Source organism: Python bivittatus, unplaced genomic scaffold (assembly GCF_059951505.1).
Source record: "Python bivittatus isolate LINGU-HERP-01145 unplaced genomic scaffold, Pbiv_v1 ctg000570_np1212, whole genome shotgun sequence".
Lineage (NCBI taxonomy): Eukaryota > Metazoa > Chordata > Lepidosauria > Squamata > Pythonidae > Python > Python bivittatus.
This window is the reverse complement of record NW_028277097.1, coordinates 9577787-9602509: the sequence shown is the minus strand read 5'-3', so window position 1 is coordinate 9602509 and position 24723 is coordinate 9577787. Positions and strand designations below refer to the sequence as shown.

At 39.7% G+C, this 24723-nt stretch overlaps 1 protein-coding gene across 7 annotated transcripts in view; it reads right to left on the bottom strand.

Annotated features, from left to right (window-relative positions):
* Positions 1-24723, bottom strand: part of ADAMTS12 (ADAM metallopeptidase with thrombospondin type 1 motif 12) — a 136056-nt gene that overhangs the window by 49515 nt on the left and 61818 nt on the right. For 5 of the 7 annotated variants that reach the window (XR_015798289.1, XM_088152864.1, XM_088152863.1 and 2 more), the window contains 7 exons: positions 17017-17213; positions 15988-16071; positions 13647-13771; positions 9235-9384; positions 6951-7094; positions 4688-4832; positions 672-764 (listed from right to left, as the gene is read on the bottom strand). Coding sequence is in view for 6 of the 7 variants with exons in the window: in XM_088152864.1 (XP_088008990.1) it covers positions 672-764; positions 4688-4832; positions 6951-7094; positions 9235-9384; positions 13647-13771; positions 15988-16071; positions 17017-17213 (938 nt within the window). In the remaining variant the exon portion in view is untranslated. Of the gene's footprint in view, positions 1-671; positions 765-4687; positions 4833-6950; positions 7095-9234; positions 9385-13646; positions 13772-15987; positions 16072-17016; positions 17214-22083; positions 22846-24723 lie in introns of those variants that run through there. The other 2 variants (XM_088152865.1, XM_088152869.1) reach the window with 2 other exon arrangements.

The following is a 24723-nucleotide window of genomic DNA, read 5'->3' as shown; positions in this document are numbered from 1 at the left end:
GGCATAAGAATAGCCTCCATCAGTTGACTCTGAATAAATAAAAGTTCCTGTGGAAAACCTATTTAATATTTTATGTGCATAGTCCCATAGACACAAAGTATTAAAATCCAGCTGCGCAGCTATAAAACAAACTTGGACCTTCCAGAAATACAGGAGAGTCAGTTATTTAACGTAATGGTGAACTAAGAGAAAAAGTTAGAAATGCAAACAGAAGAACGCTATGTAGGTGGGAGAATGAACTATTTATGTTGCAGAAATATTTCTACATTTGAGACAAAGGAATGCCAGGAGCAGAGGAAGAATCTGAAACTTTTTCATTGAGCTGTTCCTGCTGACGAGAAATATCAAAAATATATCTTTGATCTGCAAAAGTAAGGGATTTACATTCCTACTGCTGGAGGATCTGGCATGGACTTGAAAAGAGAGCAAAGGTCTTGCATCCCCAGTGGAGAAAATGATGATACTAAGATGCGGGTCAAGATTTCAGGTTGATCTACCACTGAGATATTATTATGAGAAATGTGATTGAAAGCAAAGTTTAGATGCAGGAAAAACAACAAAATGTTGCATAGGAGGCCCCTAGGGAATGGTTTGAATTCTTGCAGCACTAATAAAATCAGACAGGAACCAAGCTACCTTTCCCACTTTTGCCTTCTCCATCTTATAATCACCTTATTCTCCCCACATCTTGTTCCATCTGCTACAGCATCCAGTTTTGAACGGCAAGAACCCTTCACGAAGCACCACAGCGTCTGGCAAATATTCTGGAAGAACAATCATTTCAAATGTAATAACAATACAATACAATACAATACAATACAATACAAATACTTTAATGACCAAGTATAAAATATATACAAGGAATCTGTCTTCGGTGACAAACAGCAAGATCAACGGTGTGTTTGGATAACAACAGAAAATTAATAAACGGTAACAATAACACTGCCCAGTAAAATAACACAAATCAACAAACACCTTATGGAATCCCAAGAGATTGTATTGTTAGAGGGTTGGGGAATATATTTGCTTGAAAGGATTGGTTTCAAACAGCTGGATCCTCCTGTGATACATGGGTGGACTTTTCAGGAAGAAAGAGCAATGAAGCAGGATTGCACCAGGTTTTCTTCTCTTGTCAGCAGGGATGTTTGCAAGTGGGGCCAAAAAAGTCACAATGGCAGCCATGATTGTATAATCAAAGCCCTACCCCTTTATTATATGCATGCAACATGGCAATAGACATTAAAAAGGGGCAGACATTAAAAATTAAAAGATTGCTTACTGACAATCTTGGTACAGTACTACCATACTAGATCACTGCTGTTGGAGTGGTACTGGCTACCAGTGTGTTTGCAAGTACAATTCAAGTTTGTTGTAGCCTGGTTGCTACCTTCAAAGCCCTTTATGGCTCTAGACCTGGATATCTAACAGACCACCTTTCCCAAATAGCCTCTGCCTATCCAACCCAGATGGCAGGGAGCACTTACTAAGGGCCCCTACCTACCAGGAGGTGTGGTGGGAGAGGACTCAACATTGGGCATTCTTGGGGGCAGCCACACTGCTATGGAACAGCTTACCCCTAAGACAAGGATGGCTACCACTCTCCTGCCCCAGCTCTTATGGAAGGCCTTTGGGGACTGACTCTAGAGCCACAGACATCTCTGTGTGTGGAGATATGCATGTGGGCATGGGTGTGTGGTTGTAATGGGAAGTAGGAAGAGCCTTGAGGAACAGGAGGAAGAGCCATAACCAAAGCAATAATTTGAGTAAGTGTCTCATACATGACCCTCTCTAGTTCTCATGAACATAAAGGCAGGGAGGGAAGAAGCACATTCAGACTTGCAAGATTCTGTAGCCTTTTAATAAAGTAGTATTAGCATTCGTAACTCTGGCATCCTAGCCTGGTCTACCTTGAAGGGCTGACATCAGTATATAATGCTTGCATATTTTTCTTATTATTTAATATTCATTGCTATGATTTTGGAAAGTTTTGATGTCATGGAAGCTTAAAAATGCAATTTTATTCTATTGCCATTTTATTATCTGTAAAGCTGTTTTGTACAGCTGGAGCATGTGAGGGCTGAAGCAATAGCTAAAATGCACAAACAGATAATGGGATTGTCATAACCAATTTTATGCTGCAGTCTGTAACATCAAGGGAGTGCATTCTACAACTTTGGGCTACCAGTTCAAGTTGGCGGGGGTGATGGGGAAACCACTTTGCAAGGCTTGGTGGCACACTTGGATCTGAAGGCCCAGAAAAACCATAAGCAGAAAACAAATGTACTCTTTCATTTTTTCCCCATGGCTTTTTCAACTTTTTTTTTAAATTATCCTAAAATATTGGTGGGGAAGGGAAGGATTTTGAAATATTTCCCAATACTATCATTTTACAAGATAGATAAAATAGTTCAGATTTATACTAAATCAAACTGTATCTGGACATACATAATCTAACATGAAAAGGTAGAAAGGTTAGTCTCAAGATAGGCAAAAATTCAATTTCCAGAAATCTGTGAAAACAATGAAAATAAAAGGTCTGAAGTAGAAACTGCTGGAACTGACAATACAGATTCGGAATATTACGTGGCAAGAAATATATTCTGAACCTTGGTTCCCACTCATCCTCTCTTCCTCATTTCCCCCCAGAAATTAATTCTTTCTGCATAGTGGAGGATGAAATCCACAAGAGATAGTTTTGTTTCCTACAAATGTAATGGTTTTCAATGGTAACCTTTCCTTATTTACTTCTAAATAGGCAGAAAAGGAAAAAGGGCTACACTCAGTAGAGTTCATGAACTTGTAATTCCCTTCCAGTTGTGGTTCAGGCCTGGGGATTGGATAGAAATTACACAGATTGCTCTTATGGATGATGTGTGGTGGGACCTGGGTGGAGGTGATGCACCTCTCCTGGTCTTGTTAGATCTCTCAGCAGCATACATTACCATTGAATATAGTATCCCTCTGCACTGCTTACAAAGGTTAGCAATTAGGGGCACTATTCTGCGATGATTCTGCTCCTTCCTGAATGGGCAGGTCCAATAAACGTAGATGGAAGAGGAGAGATTGAACACTTGGGCTCTTCAGTAAGTGGTGCTCCCTGGCTCAGCCCTCTTCACCTCTTCCCCAAGTGTATATCTCTATCCTAGGCTGAGCAGGAAATGCAGTGGAAGTCCTGATTCTGGGTCTGCAGGCTGTGAGAGGCTTGAGACCCTGTTCAGCAAGCTCAGACTGAACCCAGCAAGATGGAGGCTCTCAGTAGAGAGATCCTCTGGTTCCATGGAAGTTCCATACATTTGTCTTAATGGGATTGCACTTCCGTTGAAGAAGCAAGCATAGAATCTGTCTCTTTTCTGGGCTCATGGCTCCTATTCGAATAACATGGCCAGCAAAGCCTTTGGTCAGCTCTGGTTAGTCCACCAGTTTGTTCTGTCCTGGACTAGGAGATACTGAAAATAATGACTCACGCTCTTGTCATCTCCTGATTTGACTTGCACAATTTGTTGTATGTGCCTAAAAATAATCCAAACTGGAGCTGGCATTGGTTACTGATAGGCTTCTGGTCCAATTCAAGATGGATAGAGGTAAGATGTCATGTAATTCAGTAAAAACTTTCCTATAGTGTATTCTAATTAAAGATAATTTGATTTTTTTTTCTTTTAAAAAAGATTTGGCTTTAGTTTTGAGATGGTCACGGCAGGTCCTGTCCTTTACTATGTAGTCATAATCTCTACAGAGGGCTAGTTTCCCTGGTTTACAATATGGCATTTAAATCTCAGGAGAAGACATCCAGAAGGAATTATTCCATGGATCAGCCAGAAAGGTTTTTGAGTAGTGGAAAGGGGGAAAAAAACCCCAGTATCCCTGATGCCCTTCACCTTTACCAAAAATAAATTCAAAAACTCCAACAAGAATTTGCAAGAAATTTTCAAGTACAGTACTCTTAGATTAAGGTAGAAAAAGCCTCTTTTGCCGGGGGATGGGGGTGGGGGGGGAGGAGATTTCTGAGAAAATGGCAGATTTTGATTCCATTTTAGTATGGCACAGCATAAAACCATTCTCAGAGATGCAATGCTTTCTCTAGGACCGCACTTGGGTTTTGAGTGGTGATAGTTAGATGGGCAAGAACAAAACAAAAAACATATGCTTATTTTAAATTCATACATAATTAAAAAGAATAAAAAACAATAAATCTGAATATTTACTATATATTTCATTACTTCTACCTTCTGACACATTAAAAATAACTTTGGGAGGCCACCTGCAACCCTGGGACCTCTAGTTATTCATCCCAGCTTTAGGTCAAATGGATCCTATAGCAGATATGTAGGGGTACCGCACTCAATACATTAGCTTTCTCTAATCTGGCATTTGTATTAGTTTTGCAACTACCACAGTTCACAACCAATGGAAGATTTCTGCTTCAGAGTTTGGAAGCCACTGTTATGAAGCAACATTTCGATGTGGTTTGCTATTCATGGCAAATAAAAGAGTTTTAGGATACTGTGAACCATATTCTTTAGCTCTAAGCATTTCTCTTCTATTAACATACAGGTGGAAGGAATGATCTGTACATAGAATCATGTCTATCTCAATCCCAATTCAATTCTGCCACAGATCAAAGAGTATATGATAATTCCTGCTCTGTTTTAAATGACAACCCCCATAAACATTGGATGCTAGAACTTACATCCACTTGATCACAGAATGTTGCATTGGGTCCATACTGTAACTGGCACTGGTGATGAACATCATAAATGACTCCAGGGGCAATGAATGGTGGTGTTAGCATTTTCTTCTTTGGGACATCATCCAGGCAAAATCCCCATCCACGGCTGTAATGGATATCTAGGATTAATTCTTCACAATTGTGGGGGGAGAGTTTTCAATGAAAACATTATTGTGGGACAATGTAGTGAAACATTTTCTCTCATATTTCAAGGAAGGAGAGAAATGCCGACCATTCCTTATCTTCTATGTCAACCACTAACTTGGTTCCCTCTAAATGTGTCTCACCTACTAGGTGATGGAGACTATAGAAGTGGTTCTTCAGCCCATCTAGTGGCATCAGAATGGAAAAGGTGGCTCTGTACTAATAATAAGAATAATGAAACAGAGAAATGGGTGATGGAGAAGTCCTCACAAGCCAGTCTGTCCATGCTGGCTCTTTGGGGGCCATTACTGTAAAAACATTATATGTAACTGTGTGTAGGAGGTGAAGATACTGTTCTGTTCAGTGCTGGTCAGGCAACAGCTTCATCGCAGTATCCTGTTTTGATCAGTTCATTTTCTGAAAGATCAGCTAATGCGATGATTCAGAATATGACGACAATGATTTAGGAGGCAAGGCATAGAAAGAAAAGTTGAAGAACCTTGGAACATTTTGCTTAAAGCAGTAGATGACAACCCAAGCCCCTCTTTTATGGCCCTCACATCTCCCCACATCAGCAAAATTCAGTGCCAATTAAAAAAAAAAAGACTCTAGTGAGTAAAGCTTGACTCATGGTGACCCTATGGACACATCCAAATATTTTCTTGGCAACAAGATGGAAATGTTTTGCCTTTGCTTTTTTCTGGGAACTTTTTAAACTACCCAGTCTAGCCTACAGCCTTCAGTTTTCCCAGTGACCTCCTATCCAAATACGAAGAGGGTCCAACCCTACTTAGTTGTTTTGAGTTTAACCAAGATGGGCTAACTGCTGATACCTGCCATATAAGTAGCACAAATGTCCACCTATTTGGGGTGGAAAATTCAGTAAAATACTAAATTAAAATAAAACTTCAATAAGCTAAACACATTTTTAAAAGTGAAAAAAAATCATCTAAAAAGGATGAAGGGGGAAATGTCCTGAAAATGGTGTTATGTCACTGCCTTGCCATCTGCAGTCTTTAATAACTGCAAGAGGAGAAGGAAGAGGAGAAGAAAGGAGGGGATGACATGGCTTCATTGAAATAAGATCTATGGTTCATTGCTGTCTGCTTATTCCTGGCTTAGAGAGTAGTCAATCAACAAGACAGACAGAGCTTCATTGTTATAGGATCTAATCTAACAGAGTGTTAAACTGTTTCCATCAGTGGAGTTGGCAGGGATGTGTTACCCTATTCCTGATGCAGCCCTAGAAGAATTCTCACAATACATTATAGCGCATCACTCAGCAATTTGGAAGACATTTGGCCGATGATCTGGGAGCTACATTGGGAAGAGAGGAAGATAGAATTCATACAAATAGAAATCCACCAATGTGATCCTGGATTTCGTACACATAAGAAATATAAGGAGGCCATTGGCAATATAAGTGGCTTCACCTAGTGAGACTATTTTGAAATTAAAATGGATATTCCAGGGGAAATTAATTTTGCACATAAAATAGAGAACCTATAATGAAATGGCTTTTTCTATAGCACAGAGTACAGTTGAGTTAGTTTTTACCCACAATAAGGCAGGATTAATCATGCCAAGGGAAGCATCCCAACTACAGGTAGTCTTCATTTAGCAACTGCCTCTTTTAGCGACCATTTGCAGTTACAACAGTGATGAAGGAGTAATTTTATGACCAATCTTTGCATTTATGACCTTCACAGGTCTGTAAAGCAAAGGAAAACTGAAGTAAGATTGTGAGCACAGTTGCAGTTTCACTTAGCAATCCCTTTGCTTAATGACCAAATTGCTGGTCCCAACTGTGGTTGCTAAACAAGCACTACCTGTGGTGACTTACAGTATCTTCTAGCATCACCCAACCATCACTGAGACAATGTAAAGCCTGACTTTATTATTGAGATTTCAGCAGGCTTGTTGTTTAACTCTAGAAAAATCACTAGTGTCTCCTAAAGTTATAGCTGAGGATCCATCTTCATCCATCCGTAAGCCTATAGCCCAATAGATGAGCACCAAGGTAGCTGAAAGATGCTTTGAGCACTTTTGTTCCATTTCTAAAATTGCCACCTTGACTCACTCTAAGAAACGGGTGATGTATTCCTTGCTGCATCGCGACCAGGTAAGTGGCGTAGGATCATACTGTAGCTGCCGAGACATAATGTATGGACGTCTTCCCACAGGTTCGCAGTCATTTTCTTTTCCATCATGCTGGATGCCAAAACTGAAGGGAAAGAAACCCAAGGAATAAATCTCAACACAAAATTCTGCCAGGAAAGCTTACGAGGACGGGGCAGCTGCTCTTCAAATAACCTTAAGCAGGAATAGCAAGAGGTTGCTTATTGGGGTGACAGCTGTATTATGCCTTTGGAATGCTAAAAAGAGCTAGGTAGGTAGACTATGAATTAAACCAAACTTTTATACCACCAGCAGGAGCAGCACCTCTGCTCTAGACTATACCTGGTGTTCATCACAGTGGTGTTCACTTGCAATTCATTTGGGTATCAGATTGGCGGCTTCTGGGAGATATGGAGGATGAGACAGCCAGAGTTTACCTGAGCTTTTGAGCCTTAAATTTTATTATGTTTACCCTCTTTTGGAGCGTAATCTCTGAAGAAAATTATTTATGAAACTTTATCTTGGGTTGCTCAGAGGGAGGACAGAGTAAAAGAAATAGAAAGCCTTGTAAATAAGGGCTGGAAATAAATGTAGTTAAGATACTATATTGGCATCCTCAAGGTTATACCAAAATACGTGGGGTTTAACTCCCTGTTTGAAGATTACAGCTGAACATAAAGAAATGGGAAGGTTGTGAAATTTGCTATCTAAACTAGACAGTGTTCGAGGAACATTATAAAGAGAGAATTTGCTATTTCAAACGATGCTCTTAAAGTAATAGCCCCCTCTTTGTAGACCTTCTATAAACTTCTATAAACTTCTATAAACTTACTGAAAGATGTTTACAAACTGAGCTGATGAAGGAAAGGCTCAGGTATTAAAACAATGGCCCTCACTAAAGATGGCTATAAACAAAAGGGATTATGCCCAGTAACTGAAGATGTTGATGTGTCTATTAGATCTCAAAAACAGTCAAGAATTCCTGACTTTTTTCTCCAGGGGTGTAACCCCAATAAACTCTGATGACCAGGGCAGGGACATGAAAGAAAATGGAAAGGAAAACAACATGCCATGTGAATGGTCTTTGGGTCCTTATTGCTCTTGGACATAGACAAGAGGACCTCCAATATTACTAATATTGATGAGGAAATCGCTATTGCTGAGAGACAGCTAAACACTGAGACTATAGAAAAACATGTGGATAATAGCACACTTACAGTACAACCATATTCAGTAAGAACTCAATCTGTAACAACGAAGACCCTTACCAGGTCAACTCCAGTAAGGATTCCAACCACAGGGCTTGGAAATCCTTATTGACAAATGAGGCAAATTATCTGAGGGGTTCACAGGATTCCAGTTTGCAAAAGATTATAGAAGCCTTGGGAGAACAACATGAGGCTTTTAACAAATCTGCCATGAAGTGGTCATCTGATATATTACTACTGAAAGAATTTCTATTTCATTTGGGTATCCTTTTTAGCACTCTATTTGCATTTTTAAAAAATACTACTTTAATTTCAGAGAATGGATGAATAGAATTATGTAAGCGGTAAAGTATTATTTTGGTTACCGTTAAGAGATTACATTAAAGGCAATACAGAATGGCAAACAATTTCTAAATTAAAAAATTGAACATGCAAATATTGGAATAATTCAAGGGACACATATAAAAAAAATCTCCTAACATCTTTTAGGGATGATACAGTGCTAAAGAAACACTAACCTTTTATTGATAAGGATACAAAGGGAACAAATACTGTCAGTATTATCCTGGTGGTACTGTATGAAATAAAAGCTGCATTTCCTATTCTTTAATTGTTAATAATGCCAAATAGTGTAATTAATGGTAAGTTTATTTGCCTACCTATAGTTAAGTTTTGCTCATTTGCATATCCTTAACTCCCTTTCCCAAATGCACACTATGACCAACTGGAATTGTTTCCTTCCAGTGAACATTTTCTTGTGGTTAACTCAGATCTAGCCATGAGACTAACACCTCTGTTCGTCAAGACTTCCAACATGTTGTTTAACATTCGAAGGACAGTGGAAATATTTAGGTAGTGATCAGCGGTTGGGCAAATAAATGGAAGGGAAGTGGAGAATGCCAGAATGTTTTCACTTATGTTTTATTACTAGTTTATCTTCTACTTTGCTTTGTGCATCTTTAGTCTTGTGTAATTTCTGTTTAAACAATAAAGAAATCTGTTTAATTCCCCCCACCAAGACTTCCCACATGTTCATACCTGTGTCCAAGTTCATGGGCAATCGTGAATGCCAAGGGTAGACCAGAGTCTTCATTGATGTTACAGCTCCGATGTGGTTGACACATTCCTGAGAGATGGGACAAGCCTAAGGTTTCACAGGGTTGATTCATGCCAGCACAAATGTCTTTTCTGTGACCATAACAAAAAGCTTGATGTTAAAAAACAAAACCCTGTTTATTCAGTGTAATTCCATACTCAGAAGATAGGGCCACTGTTTTCAGTGGCCTTAATTCTAGGAAAGTATACATAATGGGATTGGTGCAAGCGTCAAGGTTCCTATTTCAGCAGAGGTCCCATTATCAACCTCCAGAGTCTCTGACTCTGCATTTCCTCCTTTTTGTAACCACAGTCTTTTTATTTCTCCCCTAAATAACAGAAACAAGGAGAAGGAGAGGCAGCTTCTCTTTATCTCTCCCTCTGCAGTTGTGTGGCTTTTGCCTAAAGAAGGAGGCAAATAAATACAGACCTTAGGGCCACTCTGAAGAGGTTATGAGCTTGGTACTGAATGAAATCTTCAAACCTCTCCACCCCCTTAGCATAACGGAAGTGAACACGTTGAACCCAGCTATGCGATCCTAGGAAAAGATGCAGCTGCTTTAAGAAGTGCTATGTGAGCACTCTAGCATCAAAACACCTTTTCCCCTTGCAATCCAAAGTGCTACACAGCCCTATTAATTGCTTTGGGAAATACCATTCATCGGGACTTAAAGAGAGGAAGTACATCCTGAGGAGTTCTGCCATGTACCCTTTGGTGCCATCTAAGCTTGTAGCTCACAGATAACCTTTAACTTGCCTATTATTTTTTAAAGACAGTTTTTGAAGTGTATTGCTAGGTAGAAGAACTTAACAATTAATTGGGACTTGGGTCTGATCTGAAGAACATAATCACTTCCTTCCATTCTAACTCATTATGAAAAGCTTGTTCCAATGAAGCCATCAGCCAACAAAGCATTATGCAAATACTCCAATGCCATGAGCCCAGAACACAGTGCAGGAATAAGGAACGTTTGGGGGCTGATGGGCACATCTGAAATGTTGAGAACATCTTGTAGGCATTTTCACACAGGGCATGCTATGGGGATGGGTGTTTCCCTATTCACAAACCTCCAATTTATCAGAAAACAAACTGGTAAGGATGCTCCCCACCAGCCTTCTAACACCCAGGACTCTTATCCCAGTTTCTGTCTGAACATAAAGAAAGCTCTCAGCTACCGCCTCCCACAAATGATGAACTTTGTTTGCAGTATGCCATATTCTGTTCATATTTTAAAAATTAAAACAATCTTTTTAAACAAAGTCAGATGTGACAGGATGGTTGCCAAGGAGAGTGTCCACCCTAATGCCTGTGATCATCCTGTATTATGTATGGCTAAATATATTAAATCATGAAATAAAAAAAACGTTAATACTAATAATAATCACATAGATGCTCTTGTTTGTTTAATATGCACTAATGATCTTTTCACAAACTTCCTTCTGCATTTGTTACATCTTTTTTCCCTCAATCAGTATAGTCTATGGTCTAACAAGATCTTTATTCTCATTCTATGCACTCCTTACCATAAGCTGGGTTCAGATGCTGAATCATAATGTCCTAAATTAGAAATGAGGCATTGTAGCACATGGAATTGTCTTTTTACAAAATGGCAAACCGAGTCACAGATTTCAGATCATTATAGCAGTATTCAAAAGTATGCAATTATCGTCAACAAGCACTGTTGTAGGAAAAGTCACAAGCAAGACAGCCCTGTGATTTTTGTAGCCAAAAGACACTGATAATTAAGAACTAAAAATATTTGCTTCTGCATTTATTCTATCTGGGAAAGGGTTTTGGAGGACGGGAGTTGTTTTCCAAAAACATTTCTCCTTCATTTTATTTAGTTTAGTAGAAAAGGCTCTGATTTGTAAAGATTTCTGAATATAAATTAATGCAAAGTTAGGCAATATGATGTCTTCCAGAGGTTTTGGACAACAGTCCCCATGAGTTCCAGCCCAGCACGGTTAATAATTATGGATAATCGGAGTTGGCTAAAGTATTGTCAGGCTTCACCACAGGCATGGGTGTAAATCTTGGTGGTAAATTCTGGCATTAAACTCTTATCCCGGAACTGGCTTACTCTGAGGTAATCTCACAGACATGACCAGACTAGATTAGTTCCTTTATCACTGACAAGGACCCACAATAAATCTGTCTGCCGCAATACATAGCAATCCTAGCTTATTGATAGATCTATGCATGGGGGTTTAAACCTGGTATTTCCCCCCCACCTTTGGGGAACTGCCAAAGAGATTGATTGATTGATTGATTGGTTACATTTGTACAGCCCCCCATCTTAAACCAAACTCTGTGTGGCTTACAACCAAGAATAAAACAACATATGCATAAGAAAAGCAAAGAACAATAAAACCAATAATTCGAAAAATAGAAAAACCTGGCACCACAGCCACACTTCCCTGATGCGACCTATGCATTCTCTTTCACTCTAACCTCACCCTATCCCAAAGCTTGGGGAAGAGCTTGAAAATGGGCTGATAAGCTTTCTGAGAAAGTTGTTGTCAACACCATCACCATCACTATCACCATCACCATCACCATCATCATCCAATCTAGAGGAGAGTCTACCTGTCCAGAAAATTAAAAAGGCAAGCAGAGATAATAGGGAGTGTCCTATAGGTGGGGACACCAGAATGTATGGCAGATAGCATCCTGGTAACTCCTGCTTAGCAGAGTTATGACCCCAAGCAGCTAGAGAATAATGGATTCAAGTCAGCAAATGTTGAGCGAAAAACAAAATCCTAGGGTAAGAGTAGTTTAATAGTGAGCTAATGAGCTACAGCAGGGTTTCTCAACCTTGGCAACTTTCAGATGTGTGGACTTCAACTCCCAGAATTCCCCAACCAGTAAGGAATTCTGGAAGTCGAAGTCCACACAAGTTGCCAAGGCTGAGAAACACTGAGCTAGAGAGATGATAAGCTTTCAGTTACTGGATGGGTTCAAGAAGAGGCTGTTGGAGATGTGTTAATTTAGATTCCTGAACTGAGCAGAAGGTGGGACTGAGTAGCCTAAATGTCCCCTTCCTACTCTTTGATTAAACAGAGGATAAGAATGAATAGTACTGGAATGTTATGGGAAGGTGGATCAAGATAGAGTTAGAAGAGAAAGAACCAAGAAAAGAATCACGTAGGTACTAGGTATGGCAATCAATGGTAGGTTGTGTTTCTTTCTCATCTGTATAACACATGCGACATGCGACATGCAGTATCCTATTGCAATCTTTCTAATGACCCAGTCAGAGAGAACAGTGTGCTTTAGTCCCTCTGTTGCAAATGTGTGCAGAAAGAGGCAGAGACTCATCAGAATACTAGCAAAGAATGCCTCAAAAGTTCATAACAGAGGTGAGATTCAAAGACACAACTTGTTGCTGTATAGATCTTTGTAATTAAGCCACACCAGCTTATAACTGAAAGTAGGAAGGGAATAAAAATATTCTAGGTCAAGGATGGGAAATAGTGCCCCCCCAGATGTTACAGAACCACAATGGCTGATGTGTTACAGAACCACCATGGTTCCAGCCACAGTCCTAGTGAAGGATGCTAGGGGTTGTAATTCTTCAACATCTGGAAGTGCAGGCTGTCTGCTTCTTCTGAGAAACTTCATTTGATCCTTTATATATTTGGAAGCAAAGGAACTGGATTCAAGTTCCCCATCTGATGTGTGGAACTCAGTTATCTAATTTTGCATAGTTCTTGGCTCAAATAATGTACAAACGTACTTATAAAATAGATACTTTTGAGGCAAATTAATGGCATTCACATAGCATATTAGAGTAGGACAGACTACTGAGAAAATCACCACAGCCACTAGATGCCAGCAGAGTGCTGATTTTTTGTATCTCTTTGCTGCCATCTAGTGACCATCTGGACTTTGCAAGCTGGCTATGGGAAATCTACCACACTAAGCCTTAAGCCGTAATATGATTTGTTTGCCCCTGGCATGTAAAATGAACTTAGCCATTGTGTTTAGGAATAGGTGTTTAGATGGAAAATGCATTTACAAATGTATATGCTGTGGGGAAGTGGATTCCAAAAATTATTTAACATTAAGGTTCCAAACTATTTTGAAGTGCTGGCAACCACGAGAAGGTCCTTACGGTGGGAGGAGCACTACATGGAGACAAGAGTTTTGGCATTTTTGCTTTATTTGCAAATATACAGGCAAAGTATGCCTAAAAGGAAATCCCCAGAAAAAGTTAGATAGTTTTCAGCTAATTCTAATGAGAAATCCAGCTTCCCCTACTTCTGTCTCTTTCCAAAAGCTAGACAGGCATCAATTTCCCCAAACTCTGATAGGAAATAGAACAAGAAAGCCATATATAAGGAAAACATCCTACCTCGTAAGAAGTACTGCTACATCATGATGAAGTGGGTTTGTATCTAGCTTTGGGTTGATATTCTTTTGCCATTTACAGAAGCTGGCTAAAGTCTTATCTGCATGATGGATGATTTTCAGCCCTTGCTAAAAAGAGAAGGGGAAGGGAAAATGGATTATCTTGCCAGAAGACTATCAGGATCTGCAATAATTACCAAGCCTGGTAAAACAATTGAGTTTTAATAAATATCGTCATTGCATGAAGTGAGAGACGTCATTATGATAGGAGTTTACTGAGTCCTGGCCTTGGAGGAAAAAATGGTTATTAGTGAAGACAGGTCAGGGAAAAAAACCCCAATACAACAGGAAAACTTGAGAAGCCTTCACAGAATGAAAAGAAAAGAAAAACAAACTGTAATATCTTTCTTAAGTTAAAACATTATTTTTCTTTTCTACTTTGAAACAAATGTTATCCCTGAATCAAAGGAAATGTGACGCATAATCATAAAATTTAGAATATTTTACCTTACTTGAAGGCACACATATCATAATTAATATTAACTCTTCTTCTATAGCAGTGTTTCTCAACCTTGGCAACGTTAAGATGTGTGGACTTCATCTCCCAGAATTCCCCAGCCAGCATGGCTGGCTGGGGAATTCTGGGAGTTGAAGTCCACATGTCTTAAAGTTGCCAAGGCTGAGAAACACTATTCTATAGAGTGCATCTCTAAAGAGGAAGAATAAAGGGTTGGTTACTTTGTAAATGTTGACCAAGGAGATATAGTCCCAGGTCTATTGTATGCCAATTGCACCCATTCCTGGAACTGGAGACCCTACTCATGGTCTTTCATGCCCTAATCACCTCCCACCCAGACAACTGCAAAGTTCTCTACATGGGGCTGCCCTTGAAAACCACCTTTGTGAGCTGCACTGGCTCCCTATACGATTTTGGGTGCAATTCAAGATGCTGATTATCACCTATAAAGCCTTTCATAGCATACAGCCCGGTTCCTTGAGAGCCTGCCTGTTTCCAGTTGCCTCTGCTTGCCCCGGGAGATCCAGCAGAATGGACATGATTCTGGTCCTTCCACAAAATCATGCTATCTAGTGAGACCCAGGAGGTATGCCTTCTCTGTTGCAGTGCCTGCCCCGTGGGACATGCCCTCTGAAGTTTGGGTAGCTTGAACCCTTCTGTCCTCCTGAAAGGCCCTAAAAACCTGGCTGTTCCCCCCAAGCATTGGCCCAGGCTGTCTGATGAGTCCATATACATAGAATATAAGGCCCTAAATGAGATATGTGTTGGTTGGCCCCAGTTACTTCTCTATTATTGTTATTTCTGTTATTCCGTCATCTTCCAAAAGTATATTGTATGGTGTCTTTTTCATGTTTCTTCAAACTGCAAATGGCCCAGAGTTGCTCTTGTGAATTAAACAGCCAAATAAATCCAAATAAGAAATAAATAATCTGGTTCCAACTGAAAGAGGTGTTACCAATCTATTAAACCCTTGAATACCTCATCTCATATATTCTTTCTGATAGCTTCTGGTCATCTTCAGAGGCCTTGCTGTAACTGCAGTGGGTAATTATTCAGAAACAGATCTTCTCAATGGTAGCAGTTCAATTCTGGAATATCCTTCTCCAAGTGGTACATTTCGTGTCTACTATATCGTCTTTCCAGTACTCGGCAAAGACTTTATTCTCTCAGGCCTTTAAATATGTTATATGTTAATACTTCAAACATATATACAGAGTAGATGGTTTTTAAAAACAAATCTTCTAATAGGTGTGTTCGTGTATTTATTTATTGTTTTAATTTTAAAAAATTGTTAATATTGTGGTTTTAAACTCAGTTTTGTAGGGGGGCATACAAATATCAAAGGATAAAGCAATATGTGCTACTTGGGCAGAGATTTTGGGATATTTTAGTTATATTTTGTGCTGATTATACTATAGCACTATATGGTATTTATTAGTAAACCAGTGACTATTGATAAGTTTAATATATAAAGTAGATTTTTTTCTCTTTTCTTAGTTTGTTTGTTTTTTATCCTTTTCTTTTGGGGTGGGTGTCCCATAACAAGTCTAAGAATTGTTTCATTTAATTGTAATTTTTTTAGTATATGTAGATGTTTTGCCAATGCTTTGTCTCTTGTATTTTGATTTTTTTAGATTTAAAAACAGAACATGTAGCACAAAACTATCATTTTATTATCAGATGAACTCAGTCAAAATGGGCACACATTAATAAAATATATTTGACTAAACCTGGTTTCTTTCTGTATCCTTCTGTAAAATCTACTGAAACCTATCGTCCTGCAATGACATTGTCAAGGCAAGGACTAACCAGGAGACCGAGATCTTACCTCCTCTTCTTCAAGAAGAATAAGCCGAACAAGCACGATGTGGATCGCATTGCCAATGCTCGGGTCATGGAACAATCCTGCCACCTGAATCAAAGCCAGGTAATATGAAGTCAGTGGATTCCTCTTCTGTATCAGTTTTTTTTTTTCCTATTAGTGATGATACAATTTATTTCTACAGTATGTCAGTGTCAGAGGTGTCTGTGGAGGGGTGCCAGCGAAGTCAAGATGGCACCTGGGAGATCCACTACAAAGCCACTGAAGCCCCACCCTCTTTTACGTGCTTTGATTGCATGGTTGTGGCCACCTTCTTGACTTTTTTGATACATGTCCCCCACCCCCATGAACACCATTGGTCAACATCAAAGTATCTGGCAGAAAACAAAAGATAGTTCCTTGTTCCAATGAACTTACAAGCTAAATATGACTGGGGAAAGAGGAAGAGACAAAAGGAAAAAAGGAGAAGGAAGAGATACAGCAATGCTGGCTGGGAATTATTGGAACAAAGTACCATATATCTGGAGGTCAGGGGACACTGGGTTGGGAGAAACAAGGGCAAATGAAACAAAGTTAAACAAAAAGCAAGGAAAACCTATATAGGGTTTGCTTTGGCTGCTGTGGATGAGAACTCAGGAGCTTAGCTGAACTGGGAGTGTTGCTGCTTTTGCTAAAACATTTTGGATGAGTCTTACACTGTTTTCTCCATCTGCACTTTACATACTTCTTCAGGCATATCTAGGATAAAAAACTGTTCTTCCACAAAAGCATCTTTCTATTTTTTAATGTGACAGGAGAAAATAACTAAATATATGAGATAAATACATTAACTGAATTTAATTCAATTTACATTTAATTACTTTAACATCAAATTAAATCAAATTTAGCTTTCATTCTACCTACCCACCAGCTTCTTTGTCCTGCCATCATCAGCTTCAGGGTGCTTTCCATTCAAAGGCCAAAGGTAGCCTTCAGTCTAAGAAAATGACATATGCTGGCTGCAAAGCTAGGGGAGAAATTAACTATATGACTCACCATATTTATGATAGTGAGGATATAGGATTCCACATTTTCACTTCCATGGTATTCAATCATTTTACTGTCAGCAACCACCAAAGTCTCCACCCATCGTTCTCTACTGACAGAACGCCGGTAGGTTGTTCTTGGCGTCACACGGTTCCTTTCCCACTTCTCCCTTCGAAGTTCTTGCTGTTTGAAAAAGTTTGACGTTTCTGAAACAAAAGTCAAATAGTGTTGAATGTATATTCTGTGAAGGTACTGTAACTGACATATTTCTCTTTTTCACAGGCTCAAAATATTCCATGGACCACTTTGGTCACAAGTCTACCTCAGACAAGGAGAACAACCAGGAGGACTTGTCTCAACAACCAGACGCAGTAGTTCTAGCCTCAGCAACTATGAGAAGGCAGCAACAGACCCATTATCCCAGACTTAGACCCACAAGACTCTAATCCAGAGTTTATTTATCCTAAGTTCATCTGGGGGATAAAGGACTATACTTTAAAATCTGATTAACGTGACCCGAACACGATATTTTATTGACATTACCTCATCTCTAATCATTTTTCCCTGGTATCATAATATCTTAGATAGTTAGTAGGATATTATGCTCTACCTCTCATTTATTCAGAGGACCAGCTGATTATGATCAATTTAAACTTGATTCAGCAATTAGATATGAAAATGTGTTTCTCTTTAAAGAGATACACAACAAAATTCTTCCTCTTAGCTTAATTAGAGCGTGAAGGTTTAGTTTACATTTTTGCAAAAGGAGTGTTTCTCAGTACAGTAGAGTCTCGCTTATCCGACATAAATGGGCCGGTGGAACGTCGGATAAGTGAAAATGTCGGATAACACACAGTAACAATTGAGTGCAGTAAAAAAAAAACTGATCCGCATACAATAACAAACTGCACTGAGCGACCATTAGGAAAGGCGAGACATGACCGACACATGAGTCATAGGCTAGACGCGCACGCCTGCTACGCCTGTTGCAATCGATTTTTGCGTTGCGGCGCCACACCGTCAGGAGCAACAAGAAAGAGTACACTCACGCTCGCGAACAAGCGGCACACTTTACTCGTCGCCGATTTATGTGTGTTGTTGTGTTCTTTTTAGGAGCGTCGGATAAGACAGAATGTCGGATAAGCAAAGGTCGGTTAAATGAGAGTCTACTGTAGTTCTGACCTTAAAACAACAACAACAACAAAGACCAAAACAGGTTTGCTTTGGTTGCAAATGTAGCAGCAGAGCCAGGAAAAAAACCCCTAAGGCCATACAACTCCTACCAGTTTAGTTCTTAAAGCCTGATGGCTGATTTGGTCAGGAAGTTGATCAAAATCCTTGAGTGGAGAGGTCCCCTGCAAGCAGGGAGGGGGGGGGGTTCCGTCTTCAGCAAGTGTAGGAAATTTGCACTGCCAACTTCATGCCTCAAGTAGGCATGGCTGCACAATCATCATCTAGTCAACTACAACTTCTGAAAAAGCCTCAGCCCCAAAATCACTTGATGCGTCAAATAGTCATGACAAAGCTTTCACATGTATCTCATAGCCTAACACTTAAACACAGGTGTTTTTCAACAAGAACAGATCTAATTGAGCTTCAGCAGACTTTACTGCAAGTCTCAATTATATTTTGTTCAGTAAGCTGAAGAATAAAGAAAGTTGGCAAGATAAAATAAAATGAATTTTCCATTTGCAGGTTTTTTTTTTATTACCAGAAATCATTAAACAATTTTCAATGTATCAACTTTGCAAGATCAAATATTTCACACAAAAGCCTTTCTTTTTTCCTTACCAGACTTTAATAACCTTTGTGTATTATTAAAAAGGCATAATATCTCATTCAGATGAAGCTTTCATTCCTTCCCATGAATTTAACATAAGGCATAGAGTTCTTCTGGTGGGCTGGATTGCAGAGCATGCTTCCATCACGCTTAACTGAGTCAATGGAAGTCAAGGATGCCCACCAGAGGGGAAAGGTGGGCAACTGATGATATTTGACATTATCAAGCAAATGGGGTGGTTTATATAATGCAAGTATGTAAATCACACCATTTGCCCAGTGACATCATGATGCAAGTTTTCATCATTTTGACATCACTGTGACCAGTTATGGACATCTCTGATGGCTGGGTGTATTGTACAAACACCAAAACCCAATCAGCAGTAGATAAGGAGAGAGTTAGTTTTAACCAAAATGTTTGAGGCTAAACTACCCTATGAAATTCTCTGTGTAGCTTCTCTATGAGAAAAGGTTGTGACATTTGGGGCTTTAGCAAATGAGAGGGGATATGATTGAGATGTACAAAATTATGCATGCTGTGGATAAAGTGGACAAGGAGAAGCTATTTCTCCCTGCCCAACATACTAAAATCAGAGGTCACCCAACGAAATTGAATCCTGGAAGAAACAGGACAAAAGGATTTTTTTTTCTTTTACACAATGCACAATTAAACTTTGAAGTTTGCTACCATGAAATGTGGTGCTGGCTACCTCCTTGGCTGGCTTCAAAAAAATTCATGAACCTCATGGGGATCAATGGCTATTGGCCTTGATGGCAGTGTAACTAACTCTAAAGGCCATCTGCTGGGAGACTAGTGGGCTTCCTTGTGGTCACTTAAGTCTACTGCAGACATACCCCTCCCTATTTAGTCACGGAGTATTGCCCTCTGGCACCATTTTGGCTTGGGTTGTGAGAGAGACCAGAGACTTGACCAGCACAGAGCAGGCCTAGATGCTGGAATTTTGGGGGGAGGGGGGTGTTTTTACCACAGAGAAAGGGTGGTGTCTTTAATGCATTCTGTTCTTGAATTAATGGCACAAGTCTCTGGAATGGAATTGCTGAAGTTAGCAATATTCAGCAGTTAGTGTGAAACTTACTATAAGTAGTCCTCATTTTGTGACCACAATTGGGACCAGCAACTTGGTCACTAAGTGAAACTGTGGCTGTGCTTATAATCTTACTTCAGGTTTCCTTTGCTTTACAGACCTGTGAAGCTCGTAAATGCAAGGATTGGTTGCAAAGTTACTTTTTCATCACTGCCATAATTGAATGACTGCTAAAGGAGGACAACCATAAAGTTTGCTTACTAAAGTATGGCTAAGAAATTGTTCTGAAAGAAAGAGGTGATATTAGAGGAGAATCATTTCCAATCATTGGAAAAACGTGGGTCTCATGAACCTGAAGAAAAGTATGCATGTGAATGGAAATGGGATCTTCAAGCAGTTTGGAAACTTCTTGGTTTCCATATATTCAAGACTTGGTTAGCAACCATATTGATTTTGCACAGCAAGACATTTTAGGACATGGAGGAGGGGGAGGAAAAGGAGAGGAAAGAGAGAAGAGAAACACCTCTTCTAGGTGCAGCTCAAAAGTTTTGGCTGTTCATTTCCTTAGCCTTTAATTGCCTTCTCTAGCGTGTAACCTGCCCATCAGAAGATTGAGTCATGCAGTCCCAGTCTTGCGAGATGTATTATACTTTAAAATTTATCAGTATTTATAAATTTGCATTTATTACCATTAATTGCACACATATAATTTTATGCCAATGTAGTATTTTCTTTTGGATACCCCCATTTTGGGGGTTGTTGTCAGTGACACACACTGCCCTGCCTCCTGCCTCCCGCAAGAGCCAAATAAATAGCTGTGAGACGCCCATAAGAACAGCATGAGGACAACCTATTGTTGTTTCCTATTCCGGAATAAACATTCACAGGCAGGCTGTTTTCCAGTTTTGCAGTTGACATCCATAACACTACATCAGTGTTGTCCAAACTTGGCCACTTTAAGATGAGTGGACTTCAACTCCCAGAATTCCCCAGCCAGCATGGGTGGCTGGGGAATTCTGGGAATTGAAGTCCACTCATCTTAAAGTGGTCAAGTTTGGACAACACTGCACTACATCAACTTATCCTAAAATGGTTTGTTTAGCAGACTAATTCTAGTCAATTATGTTAGGACTTGATTCTTAAAGGCACAAATGTCTCTGCTTCCTCCGTCACTGTAACAGCAAAACACTGTGGGGGGAAAAGAGCTTGCAGACTTCCTTTCCTTTCTTTCAACTGTGAATTATTTGTGATGAATCTTTCTGTTGCCAATAAAGTGTCTGGAAAGGCAGAGACTTTATTTGAAAGAAAAGAGGCTATGAAGCAAGTAAGATGCACTCAGCACGCAAAAATAAGACTAATGGTGATGTAACAACATCAGCTGAATCACCTGAGCACGAAGTGAGTCTTGTTGTCGTGAAGCAAAATGTGCACGTTGGCTGGTGAGGTCATGTGTGTCCGTGATGCCTCTTAGCCTAAAGTTGTTTGAGTGAAGCTTGGCGAGTTAATTTGCCTTATGGTATAGCAGGGATTTGTAACCTCTTTAGACTAGGGGATACAGTTCCAACTTTACAGCATGTGATGGATTGATTATGTGCTATTGAGTTGGTGTCAACTCTGAGCAACCACATCGATCATCTCCAAGATCATCTGTCCCAACTTGGCCCTTCAGGCCTTCCAAGGGTGCACCCACTTCTGCTGTAATCAAGTCCATCCACTTTGCTGCTGGTCATCCTCTTCTTCTCTTTCCTTCCACCTTTCCCAGAATCATAGACTTCTCAAGAAAGCATGTGATAGGCACTATCTCAAAATGGTTTCTATGACCCATTACTGAACACCACTGAACTCTTCAATATTTTCTTTTGAATAAGCATGCATGGAACTGAATGCAGACAAATTTTGCTAGCATTTTCTTTTGACAAATATTGGTTTGGGCAAATCCAACCTTTCCTTACTTTTACTTCCTTACTGTAGTTTGGAATTCTGATGCCAACGTCTTGTAATCTGGAAGGGCTTTGGATGATGGTACATAGAAAATCATATCAAGGCAATTTCACAGAAATAGATCATATACTTCCCCCCTACCCAAGGTCTGCCTTTTGGGAGAACCGATCAGGAAAACTGATTTGAAAACAAAGCAGAGAAGCCTGAACAGAGCTCTCAGCATTATTGTATCTCTAGAGCAGTGTTTCTCAACCTCAGCAACTTTAAGATGTGTGGAGTTCAACTCCCAGAATTCCCCAGTCAGCATTACCTCATCAAGTTTAAGATGTGTGGACTTCAATTCCCAGAATTCCCCAGCTAGGCTTTTTCCATCTCTTCTGAAACCACAGTTAGGCATTTTTGTAAGGAAAAACAGAAACAGGCATGAAAAGTACAGTGGAGCATCCAGGAGGAAAGAAAAGCCACTGATGCCATTGCTAGTGATTCACTTCCCTAATTTCCTTCCTACCCGATTACCTTTCAGCTGTGAATTGGTGCTACAAAAACTATAACTGGGGGGAGCCTCAGTGTGTGTGTTTTAACACTCTGTTTGCAATGGTAGAATTACATTTTCTTATTCTCACATTTGCACCCCCATCCACTTGATGACCTTCTCTGGGCTCCTGAACTCATTTATTATAATATATTTGTTACTTTGGTTATTCTTCCCAATTATGTCTATAAATAATTGTGTATGAGCCAGGCATTCTCAGCAAACTAGTCTGCTGCATATTTACTCCATTGACGTGTACATTCACATTAACATGGGAGGAAGGGACACTGAATGCAACCTGATGCCTCTTTGATAAATAGACATAGCTGGGAAACACTTACTTCCATTGGAAAAAAAATATCCAAGATATTTGTTGGAATGTGACTCTGCCTGAAGGAGACCTGCTCAGGGATGAGGATTTTTTTTTTAATTTCATAGAAAAAATTATAACATTTTACAGTGCAATGCGAAGCATGATTATTAACTAGGAGTTCCATGTTCTCAAACTCTGCCAGCTCATTTTGGTCAAATGAGGGAGGGAGGGAGGGAGGGAGGGAGGGAGGGAGGGAGGACGGGGCCTCCTTTCTTTCTTTCTTTCTTTCTTTCTTTCTTTCTTTCTTTCTTTCTTTCTTCCTTCCTTCCTTCCTTCCTTCCTTCCTTCCTTCCTTCCTTCCTTCCCTCCCTCCCTCCCTCCCTCCCTCCCTCCCTCCCTTCCTTCCTTCCTTCCTTCCTTCCTTCCTTCCTTCCTTCCTTCCTTCCTTCCTTCCTTCCTCCCTTCCTCCCTTCCTTCCTTCCATACCAGCAGGAGATAAACTATCACATCAGGGCACTCATCCAAAGACACAGTGAGCAATAAGAGATTTGGATCCTGCAGGTCTAAGTCATCCCCTGGTATAGCACATGAATCCTAAATAGTTGTTAGGGATAATCTAGATAATCCTGTTTCTTAGTGGATTCTGAATTTTTAAAACGCATGCCCAAAATGAGACCAAGCCTATTGATACTGCTTTGCCTGTTTGACCAAGAAAATATTAGGTTGTCGAAATGATTTTTAAAAAGGTGCTTGGCCACACATGGAAGCAAATATGTACAGCCTCTCTTGAAATCATTAAAGCAGAGATTTTCCCCCCCCAACTTGTATAGTTGCTTCATAAGCTCACGAATGCAAAGAAAGATGGGAGCAGTAGCTTTGTCATTTTTAGAGGGGTGCTTTGTATATACTCCTGCACATTATGAAACACCTTTTTCAAAGGCTTTGCAAAGCTTTAGAAAACATATCTTTGAACGATTGCCATCTCTATCAAACAATACTTTCCCAGTTTTCTTTTAAACATTCAGTTTTCGGATTAAAGACCTCATGAAGTGGAAATTTTCTTCCAAACCACTTATGTCACATGGTTTTTGTCTTGACGGATTCTTACTGAGAACCATAACCAAGACATTTATTTTGCATGGTTTATTAATGATAGATAGTAAAAAATTTCTGTTTCCAGACAAAACAGATGAAGTCATGCTGGTAGAATTTTGCACTCTGGTTTTCAAGGTTTTTTTTTAAACTTTTTTTTCATTCAGAACCCAATGACCTCAATTACGTTGTGCTTTTTCTTGCATGCATGTATGTATATATTTATTGATGCCTGTGCTTGGTTTTAATCTTATGTTAGCCACCCAGAGTTACAAATTGTAACTTGGGTGACCACATAAATAAATAGAAAAGTATATTTTTGTTTAGCTACATCAACATTTGAACATTTGGTACATCTTGCTTCAGAGTACAAATTCTACTGGAAATAATTCTGTGCCCCAGAGCTTTTTTGGGAATACTGGATGGTGTGTAGGACAGAAGTTGCTATCTTGTCAGCGTGGCTCTACTTCCATCCAGTTACACCTTAGGGAGTCATTAGCAGAAGGTTGGTTTGCTCTGCATCTAATTCTATAGGCCTTACACCCCAGAAAGAATGGATAAGGCTGCATCTTCATAGAAGGAAGGATGGTCAATAGTTTACCAGTAGTTAGGAAGATTCAGTCCTGGTTAACACTTGTATAGTGAACCATCTAGGAATTCCAGGGTTGTTAGCTGGGAAAATAATGTCCCAGAAGAAAGCAATGGTAAGCCACTTATACAATGCTGCCAAGAAAAATGCATGGATGCAACCATCAAGACTGAAGTTCAATTTAAGGACAACTCTATATTCATTGGCCTTTCTTTTCCTTTCCTTTCCTTTCCTTTCCTTTCCTTTCCTTTCCTTTCCTTTCCTTTCCTTTCCTTTCCTTTCCTTTCCTTTCCTTTCCTTTCCTTTCCTTTCCTTTCCTTTCCTTTCCTTTCCTTTCCTTTCCTTCTGCTGGTGGAAAAAATGAAAAATGTATTGTTATCTGCCTACAAGAGAGGCCCTTTTAAGCTTTCCAATGCTATTTATT